Source organism: Microtus pennsylvanicus, chromosome 5 (genome assembly GCF_037038515.1).
Source record: "Microtus pennsylvanicus isolate mMicPen1 chromosome 5, mMicPen1.hap1, whole genome shotgun sequence".
Lineage (NCBI taxonomy): Eukaryota > Metazoa > Chordata > Mammalia > Rodentia > Cricetidae > Microtus > Microtus pennsylvanicus.
This window is the reverse complement of record NC_134583.1, coordinates 125,948,860-125,965,153: the sequence shown is the minus strand read 5'-3', so window position 1 is coordinate 125,965,153 and position 16,294 is coordinate 125,948,860. Positions and strand designations below refer to the sequence as shown.

Sequence of the window (16,294 nt, the reverse complement as noted above, 5' to 3'; positions counted from 1 at the left end):
ACTGAACACACCGATTGTTCATCATGACTGAGCAAGACCTGAGGGACCGGGACTTCCTGTCAATCTCGCCCATACCTGTTGTGGGATGTCCCAGCCTGAATGACTGAAGGGTTTGTGTTCAGAGAGGCCAGGGGACTGTCCGACGGGAACAGCTGTAGTTTCTAGCTGCTTGTCTCACCCTGGAAATAGCCACCCACCTAAGCTAAGAATAGGAACCCTTGCCCGGCTAGCAGGAAGGAATGCTGATCTTTTAAGGCGGGGCCAGAAGACAAAACATAGCACATGGATTGGGCCTCTTCTCAGATTTATGTGTGAGGTCACTAGAAAGCCACTCCCTAACATTGGGCATTGATCCCGCCACAGACCCAGACAAGGTGAGGTGACCAGGTTGTTCATAGATGCCCAAGATGGCAGCCTCCAGGGAGAGGCCATGGGGCCTCAGCCTTGGGCGCCTCCTGCCCCCCAACAGAGGTGAGAGCTTCTCTCTTGCTTTGTTGACTGAGGTGGTGTAGGTGGGGGCCAGTTGGAAATCCAAGAGGTGAGGGGATGAGAGGATCTTTACAGCAACCTCAGTCAGAACCGCTGTGCTCACTAGACTCTCTCTTTTCCAGGCAAGATCCTCTTCCGGAGAAGCCACATCCGGGACGTGGCAGTGAAGAGGCTGAAGCCCATCGATGAATACTGCAGGGTAAGGCTGGGGTGAGGGAAGGGGCTGGCCTCAGGCCTCGTCCACCTTTAGAGGAAGATGTCTGTACAAAACCCACTTGCGGCCTAGTGTTTCCTGGCTGGGCTGTGGGTGACTGTCGTTTGGGAGGGATCACTCCTGAGGCTGGACCACTGTCTGGAGCAGTCGGCCTAGGAGTTAGAGCTTAGGCTTTGCCCCTTTCGGAAGCCTTCCATGTTTATAAAATACTTGGTCAAACCCCTTCTACCAGCTTAGGAGTTAAGTGCTGGAGGGACCAGAGCGTGGTATTTGCTGGCGGTAGGAGGATTATTTCTTTACATTTCTTTTGAGTATGGCTTGAATCAGTTCTGAGCACAGTGACATCTGGAATACACATTTGTTTATTCACACAAGTTTTAATAGATGTCAATATACTCTCTTGTTCTCTGGTTGGTCTCTCTCTCTCTCTCTCTCTCTCTCTCTCTCTCTCTCTCTCTCTCTCTCTCTCTCTCTCTCTGTATGTGTGTGTGCACAACATCTAAATAACCAATGTCAAAGACCAGGCAGAACCAACATATGTCATAAAGCAGAGCCTGTTTGTCTTTCTGCTTGTGTTTTTGTTTGTTTTGTTTGGGGGTCATGGTGCTAATTCTGAACTCAAGGCCTCAAATCCTGTCTTTTATACTGATTATAGTCTAAGACTTCCCGGAAGATACTCATTAGTGTTGTTGGTACCCAGACGTCCAGACAGATTGTGCTCAAAGCCCTGTCTAGCTGTATGAGCTTAGTTCACATCCGTAACTAGTCTCTCCCATAGGAAAGAGGGCGGTCCCTCCATCGTGGAGGCAGAGTGACCTGGAGTGCATTAGGTGTGTGTGGAATGTGGCGGGCGTCTTTGGTTACTGTCACAGAGCACAAGTAAATAAGTATCAAGTAAATAAGTAAAAGAAAATTAAATGTATTTAAAAGTGCACTAGAGAGACGGCTCAGCAGTTAAGAGCGTCCATTGCTCTTGCAGAGGACCTGGGTTTGGTTCCAAGAGCCCACATGGCAGCTCACTACCTTCTGTACTTCCAGAAGTACAGAAGATCCAGCACCCTCTTCTGGTCTCCACAGACACTGCATGCATGTAGTACACACACATATATATATGTAGGCAAAACACCCAAACATATACAATAAATCCTTTCTTTAAAAAAAAAAAAAGTATTAAAAACAAGTAAAGGGCTAGGAGTATCTTAGTGGATAGAGCACTTGCCTAGTGTGTTTGATACCTAGTTGATACCTAGTAGTAGTAAAAAAATAATATATGCAGGGCAGTGGTGACACACACCTTTAATTCCAGCACTTGGGACACAGAGGCAGGTGGATCTCTGTGAGTTCCAGGCCAGCCTGGTCTACAAAGAGAGTTCCAGGACAGGACATCTAGGGCTACACAGAGAAAGCCTGTTTCAGAAAACAAACAAACATATAAATACATAAAAATATAAAGTACAAAAATAAACAATAAAAATAAACAAAAAGCATTAGATATTTTACTGTTATTCTTGATACCACTGACTTTTAATAGAAATAGAATTCCTTTTTAATTTGGGCATGGAGGTGCATGCTTATAATCCTAGTAGACAGGCAGGGAAATAGTGAGTTGAAGACCAGACTGGAATACATAACAAGATCATGTCTCAAAACAACAACAACAAAACAGTTAAAGAAACAGTGTATTGATAGAGTATGCCCCAAGCCCTGGGTCTGATGCCCAGAATCTCTAAGAAGTAAAAAACAAATAAACAGATAGCTCAGTGCTACCTGCTGTGGATATGACTCGGGAATTCCAGGGGAGGAGCTGGCAAGTAGAGGCACGTGCCACGGAGTGGGTAATTCAACACCGCTGTGGTAGAAGGAGAGAACCAACTTCTGCATGTTCTTCTCCGACCTCCACACATGTGCCATGGTACATGTACAACACGCAGAAAGGAGGGGAGAAAGAGAGAATATTGAAAGTATTTTAAATTTGTTTTTATTTCATTTTGTGTGTATAAGTATTTTGTCTGATTGGAGTGTCTGTGCACCATGTGCATGCAGTGCCCATGGAGGCCAGAAGAGGGCGTGAGAACTTGAGTTTAGATCCCTAGCATCCATGCACAAAGCCAGATGTGGCTTCATGCACCTGTAACCGCAATACTGAGGAGAGCAGAGACAGAAAAATACATGGGAGCCAGGCAGTAATGATACAAGTCTTTCATCCCATCCCTCCAGAGGCAGAGGCAGAGGATCTTTGTGAGTTCAAGGCCAGTCTGGTCTACAAAGTGAGTTCCGGGACAGCTGCCAGGGCCACACAAACCCTTTTTCGAAAAACTAACAGAAAAGAAAAGAAAAAGAAAGAAAGAAAATCCATGGGGCTGGCTGGCTAGGAAAAGAAAAATAGTGAGTCCTCGATTCAGTGAGAAACTCTGACTCAAGGGAGTAAGACAAAAAAATGACAGAATAGTACGCCCACCTTGATGTCCTTCTCTCATCCCTGCACATGCACACGGAAGCACACACAATCCCAAGGAGGCTGGGCATGGTGACACCTATAATTCTCATGCTCAGGAGACAGAGGCAGGAAGATGGAATAAATATAATATATATTTTTTTCAGGCCATCCTGAAAAAAAGAATTCTAGGGAGGGAAGGATGGCAGGTTTTATCCAAAACTTATGAGCGGGAGTCTAGTCTGAGAGCCTCACTAGCTCTGTGACCTTGAAAAGGGGGAATGAAAACCACGGTCCCCTGACAGTGCTGTGGAGTGACTCACGAAATGCTGTCCCCATGCTGAGCTCCTCCTGGGCCCTTCCTGCCATGGTTTAAATGAGAAGTCTCCTCCCACCCCATAGGCACATATATTTGACTACTTTGACCCTAGTTGGTGGAACTGTTTGGGAAGGGTTAGGAGGTGTGACCTTGTTGGAGGAGGTGTGTCATGGAGGGTGGGCTTTGAGCTTTCAGAAACCCACACCATTTTCAGATAGCTCTCTTTCTCTGCCTCACGGTGGTTTTCTCAGGTCCTGCTCCCGCACCATGCCTGTCTGCTGCCATGCTCCCAGTCACAAAGGTCACGGACTAACCCTCTAGAACAGCAAACCTCAAATTAAATGCTTTCTTTTATAAATTTTCTTGGTCATAATGTCAAATTAAAAGTAAACAAGACACTTTATGTTCGAATATTTTATTAACAACTCATTCTTGGCAGAACAAATGTTTAAGTCAGGCCTGGCATGGTGGTGCATGCCTGTAACTCAAGCACCTAGGAGGTGGAGACAGGAGACTCAAGAGTTTAAGGTCAGCCTCAACTGCATTGTGAGCTATGAGACCCTCTGTGTAGATGAGTAAATAACCAATCCTTCCGATTTTAAAATGACAACAGACTCCTGAACTGCCAGTCCTTAGCTTCCGGGAAGACTCCCATTGAAGCCAGGTCTGAGTTTTGTCCAGATTGGCCTGGGTCACATGTTCTTCCTCATTGTAAACCATGAATGAATGGCCCTGAATTAGAGGTCACTCTTCTTCAAATCAATATCCTCTCTTCTCTTTAAAGGGCATTTAGCATTCTAAACTGCTTAGTACAGTCAAGCTTTTTATTGCTTTAAGTTGAATAAATGAGCAGGGCTGGGGAGGTGGGGTAGAGGGAGGAGGAAGCCTTCCAGCTGTGACTTATGGCTCAGATCAGCCTGCTCTGAACTGTGGAGCCCGAGGCATCCGCAGCTGATTGTGGATCAGCCAGAGGAGGAAGCCCACAGCATCTTCCCCCCGATGGGAGAAGCCCATAGTCGGGCTGGCAGATAGATCAGGGTTTCCATTTGACACCTCTCAAGCAGGACTTGACAAATGTGTCGGAAAGCCACGGCGGCTGGCCTTTAATCCTGCTGAAGTAGAAAACTGAGGTATGCCTGTAGTAATAAGGGCGCGGCGGCGGGGCTATGTCCCCAAAACCCCAAGCCGCCTGCCCGGCTAGCTTTACCCGAAATAATTACACACAAACTGTATTCATTTAAACACTGCTTTGGCCCATTTCTATCTAGCCTCTTCTAGGCTAATTCTCACATATTAATTTAGCCCATTTCTAATCATCTGTGTAGCGCCCCTAGGTGCGCTTACCGGGAAGATTCTAGCCTAAGTCCATCCTGGGTCGGAGCTTCATAGCGTGCGTCTTCCCTGGAGCGGGCGAGCACGACGTCTCTCTTGCGTCTGCTCCGGAGAGGAGAGCTGTCGAGTCTGACCTCACTTCCTCTTCCTCCCGGCATTCTGTTCTGTTTATTCCACCCACAGGGCCAAACAGTTTCTTTATTGCTTAACCAATGAAATCAACAGATTGATATATGACACTCCCACATCATATGCCCTGCATGGTGACATACGCCCTTAATCCTAGCACTCAGGAAGCAGAGTCAAGTGGCTATCTGTGTTTGAGGCTAACATTGTTTGCCTAGCAAATCCCAGGACAGCCAAAGCTACACCGAGAAACTCTGTCTCAAAAAACCAAAGCAAAAACAAACAAACCTGCAAACAACAGAAGAAATCAAGCTTAGGTCTGAGAAGCCCTCTGATCTTTCCAAGGTAACTGAGATGTGCCACGGATACCAGTGCTCCCAACACCCTGTGCTTTCTACAGCTCTGCCGTCAGACGGTACAACTTGTCACTACTCAGTGTCACCGCCAACAGCGACATCATGGCCAAAACCATGTGCGTTTCATTCCACACCTAGGCTTTGTCTACAGCTGACCTTTGGTTTCTTTGCCATTTGATGCAGGGCCTCACTGTGTGGTCATGTCTGTCTCAAACTCACAAGCAACCTCCTGCCTCAGTGTCATGTGACACTGTCCTTTGTGAGATTTGAACAAATTCCACTCACCCCAGAAAGGGAACTGATAACAGACCAAAATATGGATAGCACCCATGTCCAAGTTTGTGGACCAATGGGTTTTAGTGGGGCTACTTGCAGGATCACAAGTGAGGGGTCGCTTACAGGAGCAGAAATGACTTAAGACATCACCAAAGCCCATCCCAGCATGGTGACAGTTCACAAAAGTTAGAAGTGGATAGCCCACAGAAGCTTAACAAGTTGAAGAATGTTCTTTCCAGATAGCTCAGTTGATCTGAGCCTATTTCAGACAGCTTGGCTGGTCCACACTTCTTCCAGGAAGCGCCGTCCTTACAACTTATATGCTTAGGGAAGGGAGGAGCCTAGTGGAGCTGATCAGTTTCAGGGACTTCCTGAAGTCTTTGAGTTGTTTGCTTCCTGTGTTCAAAGCTCCACACAAGATGAGTGTTTCACCTCCTCTTAGTGCAGTGGTTCTCAGCCTTCCTAACGCCATGACCCTTTAACACATTTCCTCATGTTGTGGTGACCCCCAACCATAAAATTACTTTTGTTGCTACTTCATAACTGCATTCTTGCTGCAGAGGGTGTCTGAGCTGCCCAAGGGCAGAAATTCCCAACTCCCCTCTCCCTCTGCACACCCTCCACTGACTCCCTCCTGCCTGGACACAAAGATGTGAGACTCATAGTCTTGGCCAGTGCCTGAGGTCAACCCTCTGACCTCACCTGGGTCATACCGTATAGAAAGACTGCCCCAGCCACCACAGGTCAGACAGATGATGTCACTAATGACTGTGCACTGGCCCTACAATTAGAAGGACCTTCAGGACATTTCACAGATACCAGAGAGGAACGCCAGAAGCCGAAAGCCCAGATCAGGATACAGGCCCCTGACACAGAGGCATGCTCCTGACTGACCAGCTGCTTGTCCCCCTGTTTTCCTCAGGTTCTTTTCCTCTGCACTTTAGTTTCTTCTATAGAATTAGAATCATGGTCGCATCCTTTCTTTCAGAGTCGATCGAGCACATGAACATTCTAGAGTATTCTTATTGCTGGTAGATCGGCCTCAGCAACATTCCCGCTGGACTACTCAGAGGCTTTGCTGTGCTAACCAGCATGGCCATGGCCATGGCCAGGAAGACAGGACCTTCAAGGCACCATATGTTCCCATGGAAGTCATTTTAGTCTGGGATCCCAGCACTAGACGTTTTCTGAATCCTGGAAGAACTGGTAACCAGAGAGATGCTGTGTCCTGCCCAGGGGCACATAGCAAACACGGCTGGGGTGCTGAGGTAGTCAGAAGCTCCCGACACGTTCTGGAGCCCTTGCTCGTGCATCGTTGCTTTGATCTGAAGGGTGGCAATGATGGAACAGCTAAGAGGTACCCACAGGTTGCTCAGTGCCAGCCTAGACACTGTGCTGGGCTCCCCAGATTCATCACCTCGTTACTGGTGACAGTTATACCACCAAATCTGATGTGCTGAGCTCAGAGGGCCAGTGCAGCCTGCGAACAGCGGGGCCAGGGCTCACACTATGGCTGCTCGGTTAACTTCCCAAATGACATGTAAATGTTCAGTGACAGAACCCATGACCTGGACCCCGGCCCCACCCTACCTCGCTCAGCGTGGCCAAGCGTGGGTTCAGACTCTGGAGTGTCAGTGCTGGTATGGCCTGGAAACAGGCCACTTGGCACCAGCCACTTGTGCCGCGTGGTTTTGGCTAGACCCGGGCAGGCTGGGCGCCTCTGCTATCTGCCAACAATCATGGCGAACCCTTGACAAGTTCCCTGCTGGCTCCCTCTTCAGTCAAGATGCCACTGTCATTCCACCGAAAGACTTCTTTGTGGCCCACGTGTCCCCTGCCCCAGACACCACTCACTGTCTTGCTGCATGAAGAGCCCTCTGTTCATAGGGTGTCTGGTGGGGTTCAGGGTCCGCTCGGCCAGCTGAAACTGCTTTCCATGGCCCTGTCTCTCTGAGGTCATCGTGGTCGCTACTGTGCCCAGCCTCGACCTAGTGACAGCTGTTCCTGGTTCTGCCTAGCTTGAACCCTTAAAACTTGGGAACCTCTGCCTGCCCACAAGGAGCCCTTTTATCCTTACTTGGCCACCACCCTCCTTCCTTTTTCTCTCCTGCCTCCCTCCCTGTTTCTTTTAATTATATTTTCCCCATCCAGCCTTGGGGAAAACACGGAATGTGTCTCATAGGTTAGGTGAGAACCTGGTGGCCTTTGGGGCTGGATTCACCTGTCATACCCATTTTGAGTTCTGGGACACGGATCCTGCCACTTACTCTGTCTGCAGCTCCTTCCTCACAACAGCTGCGGTCTCCCCGCTATAGAGAGAGGCAACGCGTCATGTGATGTGCTCTCCAGAGGGTCTCTCTCTCTCTCGCTCTCTCTCTCGCTCTCTCTCTCTCTCTCTCTCTGTCTCTCTCTCTCTCTCTCTCTCTCTCTCTCTCTCTCTCTCTCTCTGTCTCTCTCTCACACACACACACACACACACACACACACACACACACACTGAGAAGCCTCCTGCTGTCAGGAGGGCTGGAGGAATTGGCATCTGGGACGGTGCCCAGCACTGAGTTGTTGCTCATTAAAATTCATTTTTCTTTGCCGCTTCCCGGTTGGTGGCAGGAGCTTGGAGACCTTCGCAAATCCCCAGGCTCCAGGAAGAAATGGCTGGGAGTTAACTGCAAAGGGATGATAGCAAAATGCTCTCATATGCTAAGGTCTGGTCTTGTCGAATCTCGCCCCGTCTTGCCTGGGTGTGGATCTGGCATGGAGAAGTGCCTCTTGGAATGCCTGGTGCTGGGCAATAGACGTGGGTTGTCTGACCAACTCAGAAAATGAAACCACGCTTCTCTTTCCCCGACTGTAACCCGGCTGTGGCCACCCACGGCCGAGTGTGCTTTCTTGGGCCTGCTCTTGTCTCGCTGTTCTTGGGCGTTGGCTTCTGGACACGAAGTCCTGTTCTTTTCTCACCTTCCGTTCATCTGTTCATTCATTCAGCTGCTAGCTGAGTTTCCGCTCTGGGTCACCATCAACAGAACAGGCTAAAGCCCCTGTCTGTGCAAGGCTTCTATTCCGACAGTTTTCCCATCCACACAGGGTCCCAGGGCAGTGTTCTCACTGAAACCTTCCTTCCTCGTCCATAGTGTAGCGGTGGGACCAGCCTGAGGATTTCCATGGCTGCTCAGGAAGGTCATTGGGCTAGCAGGGAGTCGGCTGGAGCATCTGAAGTAGATCCCAGCATGGAGTTAGGGGACACTCCACCATGTCACCAAGTGTCTCCATGTTGGCCAGGGCCTCCTTATCATGAGCTGTCTTTCTCTGAGTATCCATGGACCCCCCCAACCTGGGCTTCTCTCTTTCCTCCTGGCGCCAGTCCTCGGTTCCTTTGGCCTTATCCCCCGTTCTACTTTGACTGTGTCCTGTCTGCTTAATCCAAGGGTCTTTACTTATTCTAGTATTTCTCCCTCCCACCTGGGCTTCCACACATGCTGGCTGTGGAGTACCAGCTCTGCAATATTCTTATTCTAGCTCTTGCTTCAGCAGGAGACTCACTGTCTCTGGACAGCCGGCCTCTTGGCCTGACTTAATCATCATGGGAGTCCCTTTCTCCTCACCCTTCAAACACAGCCTCCTAAGAAGCCTTCCAGTCTCCCATGAACCCGACTCTGACAAGGCCTGTCCAGCCTCTCCCAATTCCCTTGCGCGCCTGCACTCGGGCCGCGCTGCCTTCACGCAGCTTCCCCTTCCTCAGAGTTTAGCTTCTGGGCCCTTCCTCCATCTCACCTCTGTGGCCGTTCTCAGCTTGTCACTAAGCTCGTCCTGCAGTCAGTGTCTAGACATGACCCAGTGACACAGGCAGTGTCGCCATGGGTGCTGAGGGTTGTGAGGGCAAGGGTCTGGGCCTGCCTGTGGGCTGCAGAGGGTGAGCCTTGCCTTGTTAGGCTAGGAGCCCAATACACTCTGGGTAGGAGGAGATTCCTTCAGGCCTGGGGAGGAATGACCAGCCCTGTCGATCAGAAACCTGAACTCAATGCTCATTGGGTTTTTGTTTGTTTGTTTTGTTTTTTGCCTGATTAACTGCTTGTTTAATTTGCTAATTGTTTACACGGTGTATTAATTACTTTCCCATTGCTGTGATAAAACACCATGACCAAGGCAGCTTATAGAAGGAAGGGTTTACTGGGGACCTCCAGTTCCAGAGGGATAAGAGTCCATCATGGCCATGAGCAGGAGCCATGGTGGCTGGAGTAGCAAGCTGGGAGAGCTCACATCCTGAACCACAGGCAGAAAGAGAGAGCAAACTGATAATGTCCCCAGGCTTTGAAGGCTCAAAACTGGCTCCCAGTGATGCCCTTCCTCCAGCAAGGCCATACCTCCTAAGCCTCCTCAAACCATACCACTGACTGGGGACCGAGTATTCAAACGCCAAAACCCATGGGGACATTGTCATTTAAACCACCACACATGGTTACTAAATTATCGGCTGGATGATTGGTTAGCTAACTGATTGTCATCAGATTAGGTTTGTTATTGTTTGGTCTTGTGTGTGTGTGTGTGTGTGTGTGTGTGTGTGTGTGTGTGTGTGTGATGTGCATTTGCGTGTATATGTATGTGTGTACATGTTTGCGTGTGTAAATGGGGGCTAATGCATGTCACAGTATGTGTGTAGAGGTCAGAGTAATTTCATGTGTCAATCCTTGCCTTACACTCTCTTCTGTGGCATGCACCAGGCTAGCTGATCCATAAGCTTTTGGGGACTCTCTTGTCTCAACATAGGCGTACTAGGATTGCAGAATCCAGCTTGATGGGGGTTCTGGGGATTTGAACTCAGGTCCTCACACCCGGATGGCATAATGGGATTTAAGTCTCATTATGTAACCCTGGCAGGCCTCAGACTTCCAGAGATCCTCCTGCCTCTGCCTCCTAAATGTTGGATTAGAGACACGTACCACCTTGACATCAGTTGATTGTTGGTGGTTTTGATCATTGGTTTTTGGTCTGTTGTTTTTTGTTTTTGTTTTGTTTTATTTTGTTTGTTTGTTTTTGAGACAGGGTTTTTCTGTGTAGTCCTGGCTGTCCTGGAACTAGCTTTGTAGACCAGGCTGGCCTCGAACTCACAGAGATTCTCCTGCCTCTGCCTCCTGAGTGCTGGAACTAAAGGTGTGCGCCACCACCACGCCCCACTAGTGTTTGGTTTTTGTTTTGTTTGACAAAGTCTCATTACTCTAGGTTGACCTGAAAAGTACACAGCAACCTTGAAGTTCTCTTCCTCCTGCCTCTACCTCCCAAATGTTGAAATTACAGGCGGACGCCAGTTTATAAAACGCTGAGGATAGAACCCAGGACTACTTGCCCACTAGTCCCCATTCTCCTGAGTCTTCCCTAACCCTAGATCAGGGCTTCTCAACCTCTGGGTCACGACCCTTTTTGCAAACCTCTTTCTCCAAAAATATTTACATTATAATTCATAAGTAAGAAAGTTATAGTTATGAAGTAGCAATGAAAACAATTTTTGTGTTGAGGGTCACCACGCGTGAGGAACTGTATTGCAGGGTGGCGCCATTAGGAAGGTTGAGAACCACTGTTCTAGATATTCTTATCTTTGTTGTTGTTGGCTTTTGTTTTTCTATTGGATGAATAGGTTGATAGATTCTTTTATTTCAGTTCTAATGACCTCTGTCCTCGTCTCTCACAGGCACTTGTCCGCCTGCCTCCCCACATCTCACAGTGCGATGAAGTCTTTCGGTTCTTTGAGGCACGGCCTGAGGATGTCAACCCCCCCAAAGAGTGAGTAGTGACTGTCACGCTTCTGCATGATTGGGAAGTGTGGGCCAAGCCGGGCCAATGGGGAGGCTGAGGATGTGGGACCCTAGTAGAGGGAGAGCTACTAATGCTACCGAAGAAGGTTTCACCCAAGAAGCAGAGACTGTCACTCCCGGCACGCCTAATGCAGAGGGTTGCTGTGGGTAAGCTCCCTATGGCCGTCCACCTGTCATCGCAGGCATACATGTGAGCTCAGTTTATCTAACTTTCAAAAGCAGGGAACTTATTGTCCTTATTTTTTTGCTGCAGTGAACATTTTTGCATACACCACACATAAAATGCACACACACATTTTTATGAGGCAGACAGGATCTTTGAAAGTTCAAGGTTAACCAGGCCTGCATAGTGAGAGCCTGTCTGAAAGGGGGGAGGGGCTCTACCCAGGTGATATAGACTCCCCTGCATATGATGCATGGGGAAGCAGACTACAACAGCATCCCCAGGTTTCAAATGAGCCTACACTGTCTACCTCTCCAGGTGGCCTCCCTTCTGGGGTCTCTGTGATCCTGGATCTTCTGTCTTCTGGGTCCTCCCCACCCTGTTCTTCTTCACTTTTTAGGATGACCGTGGCCCTGGGTCCCAACCTGCTATTGCTTGTTCCCAGCTGGTGGCCTTTCTCCCCCTCCCCCGCCCCCCATAATGGTAGGGAGAGCATTGCTCTGGGATGATGGAACATCCCGATCAGGGCAAGAGGGGGGTGTTAATGGTTGGAATCAGTGAACCCCACCTTTATCCCAGCCCCTGCTTCTTGCCAGTCTGCTAAATAAATGGGCCCCATTTCAGGCATCATTCCGTGAGCTGATGCCTTAGAATAGACCAGCCTTGGGCCCACCTCCAGTGCTCCCTCCCAGGAGGGGAAGCTCCCACACAGCAGTCTTGGTAATGAGTAATGACTGTTCTGGGTCACACTCTGAAGTCAGGTATTGTCGCCTGAGGTGCTTTGATCATTTGTGCAGCTTCTAGAATTCTGTTTTCTGGTCTCTAGCAATCTAATGCTGAGTACATGGTGGTGGGGAAAGGGGCCCCTGAGATAACCCAGTCAGTGCCACTAGCACGCAGTAAATGCTCCCCCTATGGCTGCAAAAGCCTGGGGACCGCATGGACTGTGAGTCGAGTCGTGTTCTGCCTCACAGAGCACAGCACGGCAGGAACAGGGTGAAAAGCACGAGGCCTTCTATGTCACCATGGAGACAGGAGCTAGCTGCCTCCGCCTCGAAGCAGTACTGGATAGATCTGTGGCTCAAGAAGTAGGCAGATGAGAGTTCAGAGGGGTCGCCCAGCCCTGACCCATCTCCACACTGCCTTTGGACCCTCCTCCCTCCCCAAGAGAGACTGTGTCCCATTTAGTCCTTGTGAAAGAACCCAGGCCTTTACATGACCCTGGGCCGACTGCCTGATGATTTATTAGCCGAGTGCCTCCCCTCCCTGAGGGCTGCTTACCTTTCTGGGCCACTGTTCATGCCCCCACCCCCGTCCTGAAACATAAATATGGGTCAGGTAACAGAATAGTTTGACTTGTGGCGACTTTGAAGAGAGTTATCAAATTATCAAAGCCTATGCATCGTGTTGGAATTTTGCAGACAACTTGGTTTCTCTGACCCCTCACGAGCATGCTGCTGTGGGGGGCTCTTCTGTTTTATGGGGTCTGGCGGTCTTTGCCATTCCATAGGGAAGACAAGGTTTGGACAGGCCTGTCTCAGGGGCGGGGAGGCAGTAGCTTTAGGCTTTGATCCCCTCACTGGCCACTTTGGTGGCTGGCTGCTGCTCTTTAAGACCAGTGGTCTGGCACAAAAAGTTCTGTCCTCGAGACCCCTTTGATGGGCCTGGCACAGAGCAGGCCTGGTGCGGCATCGTCTGCAGCCACCCCAGGACGTTGGCTCTGGGGCTGTGGTTCCCCCTCTGACTGTGAGCACGCTGGCCTGTGCACATCTCTGCACGACGGGGAACAGAGTGCTCTTTTAGAAGCCCCTCGCTTACACCTCGACTCCAGACCTTCTTTGTAGTGTCTTCACGTCAAGTCTCCAGCTACCCCTCAGCAAATCCTGCAGGTGCTTCCTTCAGCCTGTCTCCGCGTTTGGTCCGAGTCTAGCCATCTTCGTGACAGCCCTGGGGCCAGCCCGTCACCATCTGTTCTGTGGGTCCTCGGCCTCCTGTTTGGTCTCTCAAGTCTCCTCAGCTCCCCCTGATTAGATCATGTGACCCCCCCCCCATGTTCAGTCTTTCTGTCACTTAGAGCCCAAGCTCTCACCCTCTGATCACGCCTATTCCGTGTTGCCGTCCAGCTCCGGTCATTCGGCCCTGTATTCTCCTCTCAGACCTGCTGGCCGTGCACACTTTGGTCCTTTGTGGGGCGCTCAGCTCCTAACAGAACCAGCCTCTTGTACCACCTCCTTTTCCGTGAGAACAGCCTTGCCTTCCTTCTCTGACTCCCAGCACCTGCTCACCCCGACTGCTCCCCGACTCGTTAGCAGACTGCGAGCGGCCCTGGCCCGCATGTACTGGAGACTGTATCACAGCAGTAGTAGGTGGTCGTAAGATGTGGGGCCTTGGGATGGCAAGTCGGTTCAGTAGGCAAATATGGGCCTACTTCCTGTTTCGTAGGCAGCCATCTTGATTCCATATCAAGCTCTCTCTGGGCTCTCCCTCTCTCTTTTCTTATTTTATTTATTTTTATTTTATGCGCATTGTTTTGTTTTGCCTGCGTATTTGTCTGTGTGAAGATGTCAGATCCCAGGGGATCTGGAGTTTTAGATGGTTCTGAGCTGCCATATGGGTGCTGGGCATTGAACCGGAGTCCTCTGGAAGAACGGCCACTGCTCACACGGAACCGTGTCTCCAGCCCCCTCTCTGGACTCTCTTACTAGACACTGATCCCACCCATATAGGTTCCTCACCTCCTAAGGCCCTGCCACCTAGTGCTGTCATAGTGAAGTTGACTAATGTTCCACCTGTAGCTATGTGTTCTTGGGACGCTAGCATATAAAAAGAGATGTGTGTGTGTGTGTGTATGTGTGCACATGTGTGCATGTTCTTGTGTGAGCCTCCTGATGAGAAAGGAGAGCAGCGGAAAGTGTCCATCATACTGACCTCGCCCTGCGTACCCCACACAATATTACGTCATTTCCATCTTGGGCCACCTGAGGAAGATTCTTTCATTCTGGTTAGCAAATGGTGACGCCAAAGCTCTACACAGCCAGGAAGCAGAGAGGCACATCTTAAAATGCATGTATGTCCTTAGATGCCTGAGAGCAGGCCACCCTCAGACCCCTCCCCCCCGGGCCAGGCCCCCTGCCTTGTAGCCACAAGGGGTTAGTGGGCAAGCGAGGCTCATGATGGGGCTTCTTGTCTGTCTGTCTGTGTTGACTGCGTGAGTTGAGGAGAGAGATGTAAGGTAAAGAGCTATCCTTGGCACTAGGGATGTAGCCCGGTGGTTGTCAAGCAGGTGTGAAGCCGTGGGTTTGCTCCCACTAACATTATACCAACTGTACAGACATCCTACATGACACCTTGTCTTCAGAAGAGGAATAAAAAAGGATGGATCAGCAAGGCGGCTTGGTGGGTAAGATCCTGGTGACCTGAGTTTAATCCGGGGACCCAGAGATCTGATTCCTGCAAACGTCTCCTGACCTCCACATACATCATGGCACATTGCCTGCACACACAAATAATTAAGATTTTAAAATTAAAAATCTAAAAGCCACACTTAAAACTAGATGGAATTCAGTTTAGACACACTCTGGGAAGGCTGAATTTGTTCTAACAACCAAGATGATCCTGGACAAATGTGGGGTGTCCCATCCCAACCCCCACAGACACACCCCACTTGTCCAGGGCCCCTCGTGCTGACTCAGCACCCCTTGTTAGCTTGGCCTCTGCGGGGACCCCTTCAGGCAGTGAGCTCTGGGCTCAGGTTCTCAGATCATTCATTCCTCACGCTGCCCAGCCTGCCAGGGCTCCGATGAAATTCTTGAAATTTCATGGGACAGGCAGAGCCCTGCTAAACTAGTTTTTGTTCTTCAGCCTCAGGGCCACAGAGCCCTCTGTTGAGGCCCCGAACAATGTCCCAGTGTTCACAGAGATTCGAGGTGGGAGGCGGTGGGGCCTAGGCAGATGAGAATCATCTTGCCCCCGCCAGCCTCTGGGTTTAAATGTTGCTGGAAAGTCCCTGTCCCAACCCACCTTGCTCTCCGTGAAGCCAAGTCCACCTCCAGCACCCTGCCGCCATCACCAGTTATGGCACCCTAGCATCCCTATGGTGGCTCTGCCCTTGGGACACAAGATCAGGCACACAGGGGGGTAGTCTTGGGCTGAAGTCCAGTTGACCAGAGCACTGGATGTGGGGACAGGGATAGGCTGTCTCAGGGGACAAGCCGGCATACAGGGATGAGGCTTTCCAGGGAAGGGGGTACAGAGCAGGTAGGGGGTATTGAGCAGGTGGGGGGTACAGAACAGGCGGGTTGGGGAAGGATGAGGTTGGATGCGGAGAGACTCACTGCAGACAGGTCCAGCCTCTTCCCATTTCCTTCTTGGTGATTCTGGTTTGCCCAGGACCAGGAGGAGATTGTCAGTCACTACATTTCCCTGTGGAGAAGGCGGTGGTCTAAGTCAGAAGAAACTATTAGTTTTGTCTCAGCCCCAGTAGGGAGACAGAGTAAGGCCATCTTGGCAGCACAGCCAGGTTCCTGAGAGTTTGGGGCGACTGCTTTTGGAGTCCTCACATCCTTGAGCCCATTGGAACTCCAGGCCTGCTGATAAGACATTGAGTAACCTGTGACATCTTAGTGTCCAGGCTGCATTGTGACTGGCAGCAGGACCTGGTGGCAGTGGCGTCACGACATGGCCTCCTTTTCCTGTAAGTGTCGTTGACATAGCAGGGGCTGGGTAGAGCGACTGAGGGTGAATATGGAGCATGTCCCAGCTGCTTGCCTCTCCTC

General features: G+C 50.2%; 1 protein-coding gene across 3 annotated transcripts in view; it reads left to right on the top strand.

Annotated features, from left to right (window-relative positions):
• Nucleotides 1-16,294, top strand: part of Sh3pxd2a (SH3 and PX domains 2A) — a 206,134-nt gene that overhangs the window by 93,143 nt on the left and 96,697 nt on the right. For all 3 annotated transcript variants that reach the window (XM_075974339.1, XM_075974337.1, XM_075974338.1), the window contains exons 4-5: nt 612-688; nt 11,233-11,324. In XM_075974339.1, the coding sequence (XP_075830454.1) occupies nt 612-688; nt 11,233-11,324 (169 nt within the window). The remainder of the gene's footprint in view (nt 1-611; nt 689-11,232; nt 11,325-16,294) is intronic.